This window comes from Phaseolus vulgaris, chromosome 3 (genome assembly GCF_000499845.2).
Source record: "Phaseolus vulgaris cultivar G19833 chromosome 3, P. vulgaris v2.0, whole genome shotgun sequence".
Classification (NCBI taxonomy): domain Eukaryota; kingdom Viridiplantae; phylum Streptophyta; class Magnoliopsida; order Fabales; family Fabaceae; genus Phaseolus; species Phaseolus vulgaris.
In genome coordinates this window covers 34,279,766-34,297,943 of record NC_023757.2, presented here as the reverse complement: position 1 = coordinate 34,297,943, position 18,178 = coordinate 34,279,766, and the positions used below count along the sequence as shown (strand labels likewise).

General features: G+C 29.9%; 2 protein-coding genes across 2 annotated transcripts; one reads left to right on the top strand and one right to left on the bottom strand.

Annotated features, from left to right (window-relative positions):
* Window positions 1-2,636: 2,636 nt before the first annotated feature.
* On the bottom strand, window positions 2,637-6,852 carry LOC137807278 (plant intracellular Ras-group-related LRR protein 6-like). Its single transcript, XM_068607839.1, has 3 exons — window positions 6,390-6,852; window positions 5,241-5,410; window positions 2,637-3,686 (listed from the first exon to the last, which is right to left on the bottom strand). The coding sequence occupies exons 1-3, from the start codon at window positions 6,591-6,593 to the stop codon at window positions 3,005-3,007; spliced, it is 1,056 nt and encodes a 351-aa protein (XP_068463940.1). The 5' UTR covers window positions 6,594-6,852; the 3' UTR covers window positions 2,637-3,004.
* Window positions 6,853-13,391: 6,539 nt separating this feature from the next.
* On the top strand, window positions 13,392-14,530 carry LOC137805575 (uncharacterized). Its single transcript, XM_068605518.1, has 2 exons — window positions 13,392-13,728; window positions 14,013-14,530. The coding sequence occupies exons 1-2, from the start codon at window positions 13,392-13,394 to the stop codon at window positions 14,528-14,530; spliced, it is 855 nt and encodes a 284-aa protein (XP_068461619.1).
* Window positions 14,531-18,178: the final 3,648 nt, after the last annotated feature.

Genomic DNA, 18,178 nt, shown 5'->3' with positions numbered 1-18,178 from the left:
AAACATGGTGTCTAGTCAGCCCAACCCAATTGGTCTTGATTTCATACCCAACACTCAAATCCTATGTGCAGCCGATGAAAGCCTAAGTTGTGTATTCATATTTGTGTTTGACTCACCTTAGTCCCACCTATAGCATATATTCCATACCCTTCACACCACCTTGCATGTAAAAACTAAATGACTAGCTTATAAAATTTTCATGAAATAAATTAGAAGTTCAATTATAATACTTGTGTTTATATTTTTGCTCTTTTATCTTTTGGTGTGCTTCTATTGGAATATATTATTTCCTAGTACATGATTTCTAACACGTCTTGTTAAGAAGTGGGCTTTAAGCCTAACTCAACCCCATAAAATCGGCTCAATGAGATGAGGTTTGCACCCATTTATATACTATGAAAGGCTCTAATCTCTAGTCGATGTGGTATTTCCAACACACCCCCTCACGCCGAGGCTACCAACTCGTGCGTGGAGATATATGTTATGGGTGGTCCGATAACGGCCCGATGGCAGATGGCCTGATAAACCCAACAAATACTCGTTAGGATAGGCTCGGAATGACTCTGATACCATGTTAAGAAGTGGGCTTTAAGCCTAACTCAATCCCATAAAACCGGCTCAATAAGGTGAGGTTTGCACCCATTTATATATTATATACTATGAAAGGCTCTAATCTCTAGTCGATGTGGTATTTCCAACACGTCCAACATAAAAAAATATATATAAGTGTACTTCTTTTTTTACTTCAAATTTTTTAAATCAAAATATAAAATTAACTGACACATTTTTCACTGATGATATTATATTTGTCATGTATATTATTTTGATTTTGATTGTATCCTTTACTGCTTGAGTTTTTCATGAGAGAAAAAATATTGGATAATGTACATGATGAAGCAATGTTTTGGAAAGTAAGAAGTTTCAAAAGTAAAGATCTACTATTGGAGGCAAAGGAACAATATTATGTTCAGGATAGTTATTAGGGTCTTTTAATTAAGAGGAGAGGTTCTTATAAATAACCATGATATATTAATAATCCATTATTTTTTCTATTCATTTACAACTTTCAATACTATTATTTTAACCATTTTTTTACATTATTTAATTATAAATTTATTTTTTATAATATTTTTTCTCTTATAAAATATACTAATTTAATGAGAGAAAAATATCTTTTAACAATTCGTAAAGGTATACAACTTCTCAAGTAAACGTTTAAAAATAAATATAGATAATAAATGGTATATTTATAATTAAATAGTATAAAAATATTAAAATAATAGTATGGTTGGTTGTAAAGGAATTTAGAAGAAAAAAAATGATTGCCAGTCTATCAAGTTCTATTAATAAGGGTGGCATAGTGTAAAATGATTTTTCCGTTCTCAGAGCAAAACATTACAAATCTCTTTTATTCTCTTTTTCTTTTTTTATTTTATATACATATAATAAATAAGATATGTAGTTGTATAGTGAGTTTACATAGTATTTGAGATTGATAGTAATAATTGTTGTTGGTGTCGGTCGTTCTCCTCGTAATATTTTTTTGTGTTTGGTCATTTTTTTTTCGTGCTTCACTTTTTTAGAACTTTCACTCTTTCAGACTCCAATCCTTCAATTTCTTAGCTCCTTAGTGCTTGGTCAAAAACTTCTCCAACGATTAAGGATTCAACATTGAGAGTATATGATGTAAAAGTGATAAAATCGTACATTACTCCTCTATAAAAGGTTTATTTATAGTGTTTGATAGTGGGCTATTTGACTCATGAATCGTATCTAACGCATATCTTCAATAAATCAGTATGAACTATAATATCTCAAGGTGTTACCTAAATTTGGTGGAGTGTAGCCCGAATTTACCCTAATTTATAGGATATTTCTTTACTTATCATTTATCATTAGTTATATTTATTATTAGTTTATCTTGTGATTGATTACCTAATTAATCAGTCAATTATATACCGAGTGACATGAGTAATTCTACTAAAAAAAAGTTTCTACTTGTACACTATATACTTTATCAAAAAATATTTCTCAACCAACTATATCCAAAGTTGTCCACCAAAAGAGACTAGTTCTCCCAAACCAGATACCCTGCCCTTGCAGATTACATCTCTCTTTTTCTCTTAATTCGGAGTCTTAATATTTGAGAACCTAAGACAAGGCATGTTTAGCTTATCAAAATTTCACTCTGTTCACATTGCTGGAGGATTGCTTTATAACATTAAGAGCATCTCTCTAGTTTTTGGGTGTTAGCTCAAGTTGTCATCAAAACTTTTGCCAGTGTATTGGTTGGCTGGTTAGTCTATGCGATTAATCATTCGGCTTTCCCATTCATTTTTGGATTTGACACGCTGAATAATAAAATATTTTAACCTGATTTGTTTTCTTTTATGTTCCTAATATTTACTGAGGTGCCGTTGGCTTTCCAGCATTATTTGTTTGCATTGGAATCAATAAAAGGTTAATCTTTTTTCATGAGATATTTAATAACAGATTGTACTAGAGAGTATCGTATTTATTTGAATTGATCTTGAAAACAGGGTGCATGTGGAAGCACAGCAGTAAATGATCCATAGCTAGTTTTGATGATAGAGGTGCCATTATTGGTTATATGGTAAGTATGTTTTGGAGGCGAATTTAGAGAGTTGGCACTAGAATTAATGTGAGATATGCTTTTGGGTTGAAATGTATTAGAAAGTGTGGTTGGAATAAAGCAAACACACACTAGTAACACATTGGCCAGAAAAGCAGGAAGTTTATTTACAGACCAGAGCGAGGTTATAGCTATTACATATATATGTGTGTGCATATATATGCAGTAGTTGCTTACAGTAGTCTGGAACTAAATCTAATAGATCCTGTCCATCCATGAAGCAAAAGGGGTTACTGCACAGTCTGAAGACCCCACCACGGTTCCCAAGTCGGTGGAACGTAAACATAACGATGCAGTGAAATCAATCAAAACTAATGATCTTACTCGTAGCGCAAAACGGCGACGTTCGGCTCAGTTGGTGAAGTAATTGCGGGGTGAGAAGAGGCGACGAGTCGAGAACATGCCGGTGTAGCGCGGCGAAGCAAGGCTATCGATTGGTCTGTAATCAGGCATGATGAACGCTTCACGTTCCTCCCGGATTCCACCTCTGCTGTTGAGTCCATTGAAGGTGCCATACTTCACCAGCCTCCCCACCCACGACTTCTTCTTCGTGGGGCTCTGATGGCCCGCGTTCATCTTCTGGCACAGGTACTCCTTCACCGCATGCAACCCCTGCTCCACCACTTCCGGTGGCGGCGAACTCAGAGGGTTCCCTTCCACGCTCAGCTTCTGCAACTTCTTGAGGCACCCGATGGAGTCCGGCAAGGATCTGATCTTGTTGTAGCTGGCGTCTAGTTCCACAAGGGAGAGGAGGAGCCCCACCGAGTAGGGTAGAGAATCCAGGTACTGGAAGTTCTGGCTCACGTTCAGAGTTTCTAGGTTTATCAGGTTCTCGAGATCTTCTGGGAGAGACCTCAGGCAGTTCAAACGCGCGTCCAGAATTTTCAGAGCGGTCATGTGAGAGGTCGAGCGAGGAAGGAACACCAGCTTGTTCGAGTTCACTGATAGCTTCTTCAGGTTTGTCAGCTCGTACCCTATGTTCTCTGGAAGCTGGATCAACTTATTGAAGTTCGCATTCAGTTCTTCTAAGCTTCTGCTAATTCGAAAGTCGTAATGTATATTAATTAGTCACAAAAATGATAATCACAATTTTTTTAACCTTTCTTAACAAAAATGTTTTTCATAACTATAGATCAAGCACCAAACAGTTAACTGCATATTTAAGGTTGTCTGTGAACTACATATACATATCGCTGATGCGTGTTGGTAGTTGATTTTGATTTTGTTTGTCGCGCTGCTTACTCTAGTTTGGTCAATAACTCCATTTATACTAACGTAACTCATGCATGCATGTCTCCAGAAATTACAGTAATGACTTGTGTGACTTAGTCGATAATATTAAATTATAACATCTCTAAAACCCTATCACTCCAAGAAGCATAAACATAAAACTAACACCAAATACAACATTGTTACCAAAACCTCACACCCTCCCAACAACATAACATCTACCAACAGTAGAAAAAAAAAACACGATCTCAAAACTTCCTGATTCAAACAAATAACATCCGAAAAGAAATCTACCTTTTAAACTTGAAGGGTGAGAGTATTATGTGGTTATTGATTTTTTTATGGGATTGTTGCTTTCATTTGAACGTGGGTATGCAAATATCTATTGTCTATTTGTCGTTTGATGATGATGTCCGGTGGATTCTTGGAGCTAGGAAAAAGATGTTTGAGCGAATACTATTCTTGTAAAAACTGGTTGGAAGAATAATGGTTTTCCACGGAATTATCACTTATTGATTGACTTTTTCTCCCCTTTGTTTTATTTAAGAATTTTGCATTAGCCTGGTGTCCTTCATCTTTTGTTGATTTTATGCTACTCAATTAAGTAATAATGACGCCCAAAGAAAATGGAGAATTTTTATTTTTGCCCGCTATTTGTGACAACGGCCCACAATGAATGCTTAGAAATTCTATTTTCTACGGTTGATTTTCTAAATAGAATAAGGACTCGTGTATGTTGAATAAAGTTTAAATATATTTAAGGTAATACTTTTTTTTATACTTTCTATTTCTTATATTATCCTTATACATATATCTTATTAAATTGGTAGGTATATTTTAAAGCTTATTCCATAGCTGTCAGTGGCATGTTTAATAATCAATTACTTATAACGCTTTCAAATCTACTCATGATGTAGGATTTCATTATTCTTACGGCATATCCTCGATGCCCTAGCTAGTATCAAGAACAGATGAAGTAAATAAAATAAAAAAACCCACACACAAAGAAATTAAACTTCATCATAGCATGGAAAGCAAGTTATTCGAGTGCTTAGGACTGTTTTGTGCACTATGTGTTGTTTGACTAACGTAAAGGTGGGGAAGTGTATGACTCTATGTTTATGTCAAGAATTAATTAGTTAAATTTACTATTGAACTGTTATTAGATTTGACTAATATAAATTTTAAATTGAAAACATACATATGATCAATTATTGGTTTTAATTAAAACACGGTTTCTTGTTTTCCTCTCTCTGTAACCGTGTTTGCACGGGGTTGTGCCAACCTTATCCCATGAATCAATTATAATTAAGTAATGTTTTAGGAAAAAGTAGAAAGAGATGTTAAAATGGTGAACCTGCAATTTTCAATTGTTTTGGGAAGGTATTCGATGAGGTTGCCAGAGACATTCAAAACCTTGAGTTTAGAGAGGCAGCCAATGGAGTTGGGAAGGTGCCTAAGCTGGTTGGAGTGCACGTCCAACACCACCATGTTCAGCAGTCTCGCTGTTAAGGACTCTGGTATATTCTGTCAGAATATATTTAAAATCAAATGTTAATTAAAAATAAACTACACTACTATTTCTTAAACAGCAACATGAAGACAGTCACATAGGATTCATTAAATAAGTTATGTCGGCTAGCTAACTAATTAACTATAGCTTATGGCGGCAACCACAGGGTACACTGTAAGGAAGGTAAAACTAGCTACCAAGACTTATTAAAGTTAAAGACAAAATTAAAAAACAATTGTATTTTTCATTGATAAAATAAAGGGTATAGTTTATAATAATTGTTCAAAAGTCTTAATCTAAATCAAAATAAAATTAAAGAATATTATTGCCTAATACAACTTGTTATCTTTTGTTTTTATTCGTGTACATGACCAGACATCTATTAATGTACGACAGCACGTACACGTTTGAGTAGAAAAGACATCAACACTATTTTTTATTATATAGTAATTTTTTGTCTTTTTTTCCCTTTTAACGACATCTGTGACCTTGTTTTTATTACATAAATGTCTGTTCAAAGAAATTATAATCTAAAATGGGATCAAGGATTATAAGAAAAAAGGTGAAAAGAAATATGTATATATATACTCCAAATACAACTAGAAACAAAGTATATATAATATCTGATAAGTAGCTTCTCCTTTTATTATCTGTACTTTGAGGAAAAGAAAAGGAAAACCAAGTTGTATTGACACTCTTCATTTATATAGTTGGAGGAAGATGATATTAACTTATATCATTCTCTGTGCTATCAAACATCATATTATTTTTAAAGTTCCTATGTTTGTAGAAAAACTAACCTGAAAACCCAGAAATTAAAGGGCCTTAACTAACAACTAACCCTCTGAACATATGTATGAGAACTCAAATGGAGTTTATTAGAAGGAAAGAGATGAAGAGAAAAGCATTATTTGGTATTGAAGTTTAAAAATATAATTAAGGTCTGAAAAAGATGTAATGCATGAGTTTGTGTTGTGGTGTGTTGTTAATTACCTGGAGATTGTTATTGGAGAGGTCCAACTTGCAAATGGTGGCTAAATTAAGAGAGGGGTTAGGAAGGGAGTCGAGGGACATGCCACTCAAGTCTACTATTTCAAGCCTCTCTTCCTCTGTGCCTTTGCTTCTCTCCGTTTTCTTCCTCACATCCACCTTCACAGACATGGGCTGCTGAAAACGTTGCTGTTGCTCGTACATCATCTTGTACAAATAAATGAACTACAGCAACAATAATGATATCAGAATTTCCTTTTCTTCTTCTTGTTCTTGTTCTTGTTGTGTTGTTTTATTATATGGTGTGTGAGAAGGGAGAGAGAGAGAGAGATGGTGAGAGTAATTGGGGAAGAGAATAGATTGAATGGTGGAAAAGAAGAGAGTGGTTGGGTTTATATGGAGAAAGGAAAGAGGATGCACGGATGAGAAGGGAGAGAAGAGCGGAGTGGACGGGCCACTTGTAAGTGACGTATGATGGAAGTACAACAACCGTATGATGTATGCTTAGGTTTGCGTCGCCACGTTCCTCACTTTGATCAAGTCAACTCACTTTTCTTTTCTTTTTCTCATATCTCTCTTTCTCTGATAAATAAACAATTTCACAAACCTACTGTGCAACTCATTCAACAAAATTATACATACGTTGGTAATCCAACCAGATTAAAATAATTAAAAGTGTACGAAGAAATAATATTTTAATCAAATATGAATGATATGAAAAGATGAAGAAATATTGAAAGGTTGTAAATGAGTGTTTTTTTCTGTATATAACGTAATATTATATATTATATAGTAGAATAATTGGATTACCCAAGTGAAAAGAAGAAAGAATGGAAAAGAAAAAAAAAATTGTAGATATGATAAGTAATTCTTAAATTCTTTTAGTAAGAGACACAGGGAGCTTTAGTAATAAAAAACTATAAGTAAACTCATGAAAAATGATATCACTTTTCATTTAAAATTTTAATTTACTTATATATTATTTGTCTTATTTATTTTGAAATTATCTTAAATTCGTAATCGTGATAATATGAATAACATATAAATAAGATGAAAATGTTAATATGTTTTATTAGAAAGGATAAAAATGAAAAAATGAAAAAAAAATAAAAATATACATTAGTAAAATCCTATAATTAAAGCTCAAGTTTTTTTTTAATCAGAGAAAAGGCTCAAACTTTGTTACATGTAGCATGGAAATATTGGGTTTGAAGTATTCCTTTTAATTAATTTATTTTTTATTGATAAAAGAATATATAGCATAAAGATAAGCGTATTTTTATTCGGGACAGACATGAGATTATTTTTTTTATCAAAATAATAATAATAAAAAAAAAGAGTTATTGTAAGATCATATTAAAATTATTCTATAATAAAATAGTGTTTTTTATTTAATAACGAATTGAATGTTTTTATATTTATAATTGCGTTAGGTATGATGAATTTGATGCTCGTCAATCCGACTTAATTAATTAGGTTTCTAAATATCAATTTCAATCAAATCTTGTGAAAAATCAATCTAATCTCTCTCTTTTTTCTTGAGTCAAGTCTAGTTAGTTGAATTGAATTACATAAATCCATAAGGGCCCATCTATTTTAACTCTATCACAATAATTCTTATTTTAATTATTGAGATCAAAATATGAGTTGACAAAAGACAATACTATAATTTCAATCATAAAAAAAAAATATATAAAAAAAAATAAAAATAAATAAATATATATATATATATATATATATATATATATATATCATGTTAGAGTTTTGCTTAATAATAGAGGTTTATATCCATTTTATGTTTAAACAAAGTAAAAAGTATTTGTTTCTTTTGTTAGTAATCTAATGTAACATTTAAACAGAGGTTTATAATTTACGCGCGAGTTTACGTGGCGAGATGAATTGTTTCGTTGACTTACCTAAATAAAAAAATAATTATTTTAATTTTTACAGAAAAAATTATATTCTACTTATATATTATTATTTTAAGTGTGATTTTTATTTTATTTAAAAAAAATTAATGTTTTATTTTAATCATCTAAAGAAATTAATATTAAAAATAAGAGTGAATTTAGTTTTAAGGAGAATTTTACATTAAAAATTTGTTAATAAAAAAATAATATAAAGAAGAGATTTCATTAAAATATTTTGTAGCAAAACTTTTGATAAGATACTTTTATACATTTACATACATATAAAAGGAAAATATATGTAAAATAAAATTTTAATTACTTTTAATCACATCTTTCTAACAATCTTCGTACTTGAATGTCTTTATATTTTTTTATCTTAATTGAATAAATTAAAACAAAGACGAAATTTTAATTTTTTAATAACAGAAATATTTGTTTATAATTAATGAAATTTTAGTTTAAAAAATATTTTTTTTTACGTGGACTAATCCACATGTCCACAGACTACCTCTTATGCGGAATGGGTCAATGAAATGAGTCTGCACTCTTTGTGCCAACCAATCTAACTCACATTTTGCAAATTAAACGCGTGACAAAGCTTATACAAAGTGAGTAAGTTCACATTAAATCTGTATTTCCAATCCTAGAAACCCTATCTTTCTAAACCTAAATCACCATTTGATCAATAAAAGTTTATTAATATTGATTGAGAAATAACATTGACTTGCGTTCTTATCTATGTCTTCATAGAAAAAAAAATCATATTTAACATCAATTGGGAAAAAATATTAATGTTAATGAAAAAATCCTAACTAGAATCATTTGAGAAAAACATTGACTTTTATCGCTAAAAAAACCTAAGAAAATAATGTTAAGTTTATGACCTATTACCTTCAACGCCATCTTAAATTATATCAAATTAACAATATCTTAATTAAGGTTGAACTCAAGAGAAAATATGAAAAGAAAAAAATTAAAATAAAAGAGGAGTGTGAATATGAAAAGTTTTAAATTCTTATTCTGTATGAATAAAATTTAAAATCTAATAAATCTATTATAAAGTAATATATATTTTTAAAATGATCTAATTTTTCTATTATATATTAGTAAAAAATATAAAACATAATGTGTTGATTTAATAATTTTAATCATACCTGCCCTCTTAATAATGGTTTCTATTTTCATGGTTTATTATCTTAATATGATTAAAATTGGTCGATAAGATAATTTAAAAAATATATATATTTTAAAAATTACTTTTCTATCTTTCTAAACATAAACTAAACATCATAATTAACTATGTTAAAAATTGATTATCTCAGGTTAAATCAAACCTAGATTTCACCCAATTTTACAAATAGTCAAATAATTGATTATATTAATTATTTTTTTTTTATAATTGATTATATTAATTTTTTTTTCTTTGTAGATAATTGATTATGGTCAATCAATAATAATTATGTCAATTAAGTAAAAAAAAATTATTCTCTTTGATTATCGATTATGAATAATAAATATTCATTTTTCCTGATCCAAAATGTGTTATAGGATACATGAAGAAGATAATAGTCGATTACATTTAATTATAATCCATCATAATATTCGGTAACCATAAAACTCTTTTCGAATGGAAGTTCTCTCTATATCATTCCATACTTTTAAAAAAATGTTATTTTTTGAGAAGATATTACGAGAGTGGAACAAATTACAAGTTCTTTGAAAATATTGATTAAGATTTATCAAAAGGATTGATCATGCTATTGGTCTTTCAATTATAAATCTTTATTTTTTTTTCTTTTGTAATATATATTGTTAACTTTGCACGAACATTTGTTTATTGTATAGTTGAATGTTTTCATTATCTTTGTAAATGTTTTGAAGACTTATTTGTATTTTTGGTTCTTATTATTTAGGAGTTATTATAATAAAATAATTTAAATTGTTAGTAAAAGGTTTAGCTAAAATTATCTGGATTGAATGTAAATTTGAAAATAATCAAACTAGTATAAAAAAATTGTATGTCTTTGTGTTTCATCAAAATTTATCATGTTGAATTATTTGTTGGTCTTGGTGGTAATTAAGTGTGTTGTACTTAATTACTCTTATCACCTAACAGTTTAAAATGATATTCTTTGATATTTTAAAAAAATAAAATCACTTCATGTCTTTTTATTCTTTCTTTATTACATTATATAATTAGTCATTCTCAATATTATCTCCTTTTTCTGAAGAATAATTTTACACTTGAAATTAGTAAGAAAAAAAATAATTATTTTAACTTTATTTATTTATTATTCATATATTTAATTTTTAATAGTTTATCTTTTACAAATTACATTTTTATCTCTACTTTGAATTAAATTTAATATTTTAAACATACTAATAATTAAAAATAATAAATTTAAGTAAGTTTTACATCTCTAATATAACTAACTTTTTTACTAAATACTCACTAAATTATAATTGCTAACTTAATTCCCTGAATATATATATATATATATAATTTTGTCCTTGAAATTTTAAGTGATTTTAAAATATTTTTTTCTTCTCTTTTGGTCCATCAACTTGTTTTTTTTTTTATCATAATAATCTATATCTTTTTCATCCTATCTTGATGTATCTTCTGAATACACGTAACATAATTAAATACATATCATGAATTAATATTCTAGATAATGTAACACATGTTCCAAACATAAAAAATATGTGGATAATAAAACCAATTAGAAACTTATATCAAATTTATTATTTTATTAGATACTCAACTTGAATTTTTTTTATTAGATATCCAAATAAAAATCAATAAATATTAAAAACCCAAAAGTCATTTAAGATAAAATAATGTTTATTGATTCAAATAATTGATTTAATCTAAAATATAATTATATATTTAAAGTGTTTTTTATTATAAATTTTACCAATATAAAGCAATTATAAGTTAAATAAGTTTCAGGTCCCAATATATTATATTTTTTAGTATACATGATGATTTTCAAATTAAATAAATAAATTACCAAGTTTAGGTTTAAGTCTTTGAAAAAAAATTATTTATATTTTATTTATAATATTACGTTTTTTTATTTATTTTGAAATTTTTGTCTTTCAACTTATTTGTTATTATAACAATAGTTTTAATTATATAATTATGTATATTATTTGTATATGTAACATAACTATTTAATTCATTTTATTTTTTAAAACTTTGTATTAAACATGTGTCAAATTAATTAATACATAAACAATAAAATTAATATAAAAAAAATGCAAATCACAATATTTAACTTATTAAATTTGAAATTTAAAAATATTAAATTGTCAAAATAAAAATTGAAACTTTATACTTAATGTCTGACTGAAATGTGACTCTATCTTGGTTTGTGCTATGTTTACTAGGATGTTTCGTATTCGATATAATATTTGTCTTAATTACTGTGGAAAAATAAAGTTTAGTGTTACTCATATTTTTCGTGAAGGGAATGTGTGTGTTAATAAGTTGGTTTTTCATTGGTATAATAGGTTTTCATCTAGTATCTTCTTAAAAATCTTTATTAATAGGTATAGTCTACCTATGTATAATTTTTGTTAACATATGAGTTTTGGTCTATTCTTCTCATATTTTTGTATTTTTTTAATAATATTTTTTTATGTCATAATAAATGAATGTTTGTTATTTGAGGTGACTCAGATGTCAAGAATCATATTGATGCCTAACATAAAAAAATTTATTAAAAAAAAAAAAACTTATACTTATTTAATCCAAAATATTTAGTATTGCTTATTTTTAGAAAAAGGAGCACACAACTATAATCGGCTTGTGTGGGAAAAGACAATTCAAAGTATTGTTCTTTAAACAGTGAGCGACTCCCTCACGGCGGCCACCGCGAATCACGGACACCTTATGCTGCTGCAATGTCAATGGTTTCGGAAGTTCTCTTCTACTCCAAATAAAAATCAATTCCAATTTGATTATTTTTAATATTTTTTTTCTTCAATTTTAGTAATACAAGGTTCAATAACATAGAATATCGTAATAAATAATTTCATTAAAGTCATTGAGTAGACAAAATGAAGCGAGCCAGTAATTGAATTGATTGTGAAATCTCTCCAAGCCCAAATAAATATAAGTTCTTACTTTAATAATCAGAAATCTCCATTAGAATAATCCTCTCTTTATGAATATATTTGTTAGAAAATAGTATAAACATCACTTTCATAATTTTCAGACAACGTCTGTTGGTAGTTGAATATGTAACACAATATCTTCTTAATAATTCCAGTCATATATACAAGGATTCTGTTCAACACTAATTTATTTGCCACACTTCTTTATAGAGATTAAAAAATACAATATCTCACAACCTCATTTTTTCTTATTACAGTCCACATAGGTTTTATGATTATAATTTGGATCATCTAAAGTTGACGAAAATTATAAGTGAGCAAATGATTAATTGTACTAAGTTATATCTGATCTTAAGCCATTTTTAAAATTTGATTGGATTAATTTGTTTAGTCCGTAACCTATCTCTTGATACAATGAAATTAATAAGTTAATATTTAAATTAGGATATGTCATGCCTTTGAATGCGGTTGGATTTAGTCTTATTCCCCTAACAAAGTTTTTGTCTGTCCACAACTTGGGGCACTGTAAATCTTGGAAATGGTATATTATAACATTTCACTAACCGTTACAGTAATAATAATAATTAATATATAAATAAAGAAATAAATAATTATGTACATAATATTTAAGTTTTTTTTAAAAATAAACTTTCCTTCTTAATATTATATATATATATTAAGTTAAAAAAAATAGAAATCATATACATATATATCTTTCTTCTCAGTTTATTTATGTTGAAATTTTCCTATTATATCACATACTTCACGGTCATTACAATCTAAAAAAATAATAATAATAATAGCACAAACACATAAAATATGGTGAGTCAGTGTTTTAAAAAATAAAAAAATAATAATAAAAAAAAAATAAAAAATAAAAAAAAAATATATATATATATATATATATATATATATATATATATATATAAACTGGGAGTATGATTCGGGAAGTTGAGAGTTCTTATTTTATATGATGGGAAGATTATGGTTTTGTGGGAAATGGATTCAGTGGATCAAAGCATGCCTGGAATCAGCTACAGTCTCAGTGTTGGTAAATGGTAGCCCGACAAAAGAATTTAAACCAACTAGAGGCCTTAGGCAGGGGGATCCGATGACACCATTTTTGTTTTTGATTGTCGCACAAGGTTTAGCTGGGTTAGTAAATCAAGCGACAAGAAAAAACCTGCTATCGGGTATTAAAGTAGGGGATAAGAAGGTGGAGGTGAATTTACTACAATTTGCGGATGACACCCTTTTTGTATGTGAACCTAATATGCAGAACATCAAGTGCATTGAGGCTATTTTAGGATGTTTTGAATTAAGCTCGGGCTTGGCGCAATTGGAGTAGATAGGTATGAGGTGAAAATGTATTCGGATATACTCCACTGCAGTCTAATGGATATCCCCTTCACATACTTAGGCTTACCTATAGGTGGCAACCCATCTAGGTGTTCCTTCTAGGAGCCTTTACTATCAAAGATAAGAAAGAAACTTTTTGTATGGAAGGGAAAGAATTTGTCATTTGCAGGAAGAGTCTGCCTTATAAAATCTGTTATCAACGCCATACCACTATTTTTTCTATCCTTTTTTAAAGCACCAATCGGAGTGTGCAAGGAGATAACAAAATTACAGAGAAAGTTCTTGTGGGGGTGGGGAACGGATGGGAAGAAAATTGCTTGGACTAGTTGGGAGAATATCTGTAAAGCGAAAGAGGAAGGAGGTCTAGGTATCAAGCGTATTGATTTGTTTAATAAGACACTCTTGGCAAAATGGTTATGGAGATGGTGTTCTACAGAGAGAGGACTTTGGAAGGAGGTCTTAGAATCAAAGTATGGAGCGAGGGGGCTGTTGAATTCAATTGCACCGAAAAGAAATAGGTATACATCTAGATGGTGGAATGATTTACTCAAAGTAAATCTCTTTGACCAAGGTGACAATTGGTTCAATCAGAATATGACTTGGGAAGTAGGATCAGGGGAGAAGATCAAATTTTGGGAAGACGAATGGTTAGCTAATGGTCAACTCAAAGGAAGATACAAAAGATTGTACAATAACTCTGAGTTGAAAGACAAGCCTATTGGAAGTTGTGGTAGTTGGAATGTAGATGGGTGAGAGTGGAATTTAAGTTGGAGAAGAGAATGGTTCGAATGGGAAAAGACTATGGTAGAGGATTTCATGTCTATAATATCACAGGTGACATTACAACAAGGTAAAAAGGATTCAAGGTTATGGAACGACCCTCCATCATACATTTTTCTCAGTAAAATCTGCTTACAATAAGTTAGTAAATCACAGGCGGGGGGGGGGGGTATCAGTGTTCGGGTCTCTTTGGAATCTGAAGGTTATGCCCTCAGCCCTATTCTATGTGTGGAGGGCTCTCTTGAATAGGATAGCAACAAAGCATAACCTGCATAAAAGGGGAGTGACATTAGGGGATACTTTATGTGTTTTATGCGGAAGGGAAGAGGAGCCAACGACACATATCCTCCTTTTATGTAGGGAACCAAGTAAAGTGTGGAATATGTGTTTTAGCTGGATGGGAATTAGTTCGGTGAACCATAATGAGTTGAATTATCATTTCGAACAATTTTCTTGCATCTGCTTTAATCAGGAAGGTAATAGGTTATGAAAAAGTATTTGGGTCTCAGTAGTATGGAGTATATGGAAGCACATAAACAGGGTCATCTTTAACCAAGCAAAGGTAGATGCAGAGGAAATTTTTACTATGGCACAAGTACAATCATGGGTATGGATGAAACATAAAGAGAAGAAAATTATATTCTCCTTTTCTGATTGGATTTTGTCACCTATAACCTGTGTTAGTATGGTAACAAGGTAAGTGCATAAGTATGTAAGCATTTTTTTCATAATCTAATGAAAGTAATTTAAAAGAGTCATTACAATCTTCTATACATGCTGTAAGTAAGGTTGGATGTTGCAATAAATTGGCATCAGTTACTCAAGGTCAAGGGTATAGGTTGTTTTGTCTCTTTGAATTAGTTTGATTGGTGGGGAAGATTGCTTTCTTGGTGCAGGTTAAGATTGTGGGGAGTAGGGAATCTATCCTGTAAAAGAAGCTCGAAGTGAACAATGATCGTGGAAGGAGGTTGAAAGACTTTTGCATCCAGCGTAAAAGAGTGCCTTCAATTAGTGGGATGTTTGTGGAATTGTTTATGCAGATAAAACTGGATGCAGATTTAAGTAGAAGTTCAAAGAACAATAATTTTGTTACTGATGTAGAATCACAAAGGTTATTCGTATATGTGGCAAAATGTTGATTCCTGAGGAGGGTTTGGACTACTAGAAGCGTTCTACTTTCAGTGTGCTTTGTAGTAGCCAATTTAAGATGCTTATAATAGGTTGTTGATTTTTGTGTGTGCAGTTTTGAGTGTGGTGATATAGCCCAGTGACAGACTTCTTAAGCAGCTTTTTGCTTTGAGTAGTGAGCCTTGAAATCTGCATCAAAGCTTCATAATTGGGGTATAAAATATCCTTTTTTCATGAGAATTTAAAGTTGGATGGCATAGGAAGAAGGCGTGCATTTTATGCAATGTTGGGCAACTATATTCATCTTGAAGGGTGATTTGAGGGCATATGTTTGAGGGGAGTTAGCATTGATTCTTGAAGAGTTTGTTCTCTTTCAGGAAGCCTAGACTTGTATTGTTAAGTCTGGGAGTTAAAATAGCTGTACAATTTTTTAGTTTTTGTATAAGGGTTGGGACACCCCTGAAGTGTCCCCAATTTAATTTAATTAAATCTTTGCTAAAAAAAATTAAATTATATATTTAAAATTTTATAATTTATATGAGTGATTCAAATCACATCCATATATATATTTTTAAGTATAGACATTCCATAAATTCATTAAGTATATATCATATTCAATGTCTAACTTTCAATCCTCTCATGTCACAAATCGGCATAGACATCAATATCACAAACACTTAACTCTACTTCTAAAAGACGCATGTGTTGAATTCGACTCAGAGATCTATACATGTCATATTATTTTCAGTAAGTTGTCACCATAATAAAACTACATAATAGGAACACAATTTATTCATGTGACAGGGTACACTACAAGAAAATCATGAAATAGAAACCCATTTTTAGAGACCAAAATAATTAGTTGCAATAGTAACTAAATTAGAGACCATTTTAGAAAATAAAAAAAAATTGGTTTCTAAATTAGTTTCTATTATTGTTAAATAGTTTCTAAATTGGTATCTAATTAGCAACCAAGATTTTAACTACCAATTATTTAGTTTTTAAATTTGGTAGCAAAAACCTTGGTTGCTAATTAGATACCAATTTAGAAACTATTTAACAATAATATAAACTAATTTAGAAGCCAACAATTTTTGTAGTTTCTAAAATGGTCTCTAATTTAGTTACTATTGCAACTAATTATTTTGGTCAAAAATTGGTTTCTATTTCATGATTTTCTTGTAGTGGTAGATTCTTATGACCTACTAGACGCAATTCCTTTTAACACTACAAACTAGGTCATAAGAATCTCATTTGATTATCAACACTTAATATTTTTCTTTATGTGAGTTAGGGATGACAAAGCGGGGCGGACCATATGGGTTATCCCACGACCCACTTAAAAAAACGCGGGGCGGACTGCATATTCCAACTTGCTAGCCCGCTTAGGCTTATCTCGTATAACCCATAGCCCGTGCGGGGCAAGCGGGCTGGTCCGCATGACCCGCATAACTTAAAAATCTAGAAAATTTTTTTGCACCCCCATATTTTCTTCACGCAGCCTTATATTTCACATTTCAAAATTTTTATTCACATCTTATTACACATGTGTTGTTGTGAAAATAATATTGTAAGACCATTTACCTAATGCATCTAAATAAATAAAAAATAATTAAAAAAATTTATTTAAAAAAATCTTTTTTATTAATTTTAAAAAATATTTCTTATGCGGGCTAACCCACAGGCCCGTAAACCAACCCGTATGCAGGACGAGCTAGTAAAATCATCTCACATATTTTAAGCGGGACAGGCCAATCCGACCCACATTTTATGGGTCAAATGTGGGGCGGGCCTATGCGGCGCAGACCAACCCGCATTGTCATCCCTAATGTGATTCCAATATTAGTAGAATCGATATATCTCACACAGAATTCCAAATTTAATAGACAACCTAAACATCTTAACATAGTATTCCCTCATTAGAAATAACTATGTTTACAATTCCTTATATAAAACTAATTACATAAATATATATAATCAATATTCCATTTACATATATAATTAACATTCACATTAAAATCAATTAAAGCGACAAACAAAAAAAAGTTATTTTTTAGCTTAAGCTGGACATTGTTTCGCTTGAGAGAAAATCTAGCTAAGAGCAAGGTTGAATTTATACTCTATTTTTGCTTGAGCAAAAGATAAACTTTAGCGGAAATAGACCGACAAGATTTTCTACTACATTTTCTCTTGAGTGAAAAAACTTTCACATGAATAAAAATGGATCCGACAACAAATGTTGATTCTTTACTATATTTTCGCTCGAAAAAAAAATTATCTCTTGAGGAAAAATACAATAAATCAACTTCATGCAATTGGATCAACATGTTTTCAAACCTCAAGAAAAAATAATATAATAATTTCCGAACTTTTAAACAATTCAAAAGGACAACATGACTTTAACTTGCTTAAATATAACTTGCACTCTCATTAAATTCATTACTATAAGAAAATAATTATTCTCATAAAAAGTTCATATTAAAAATCGAGTTT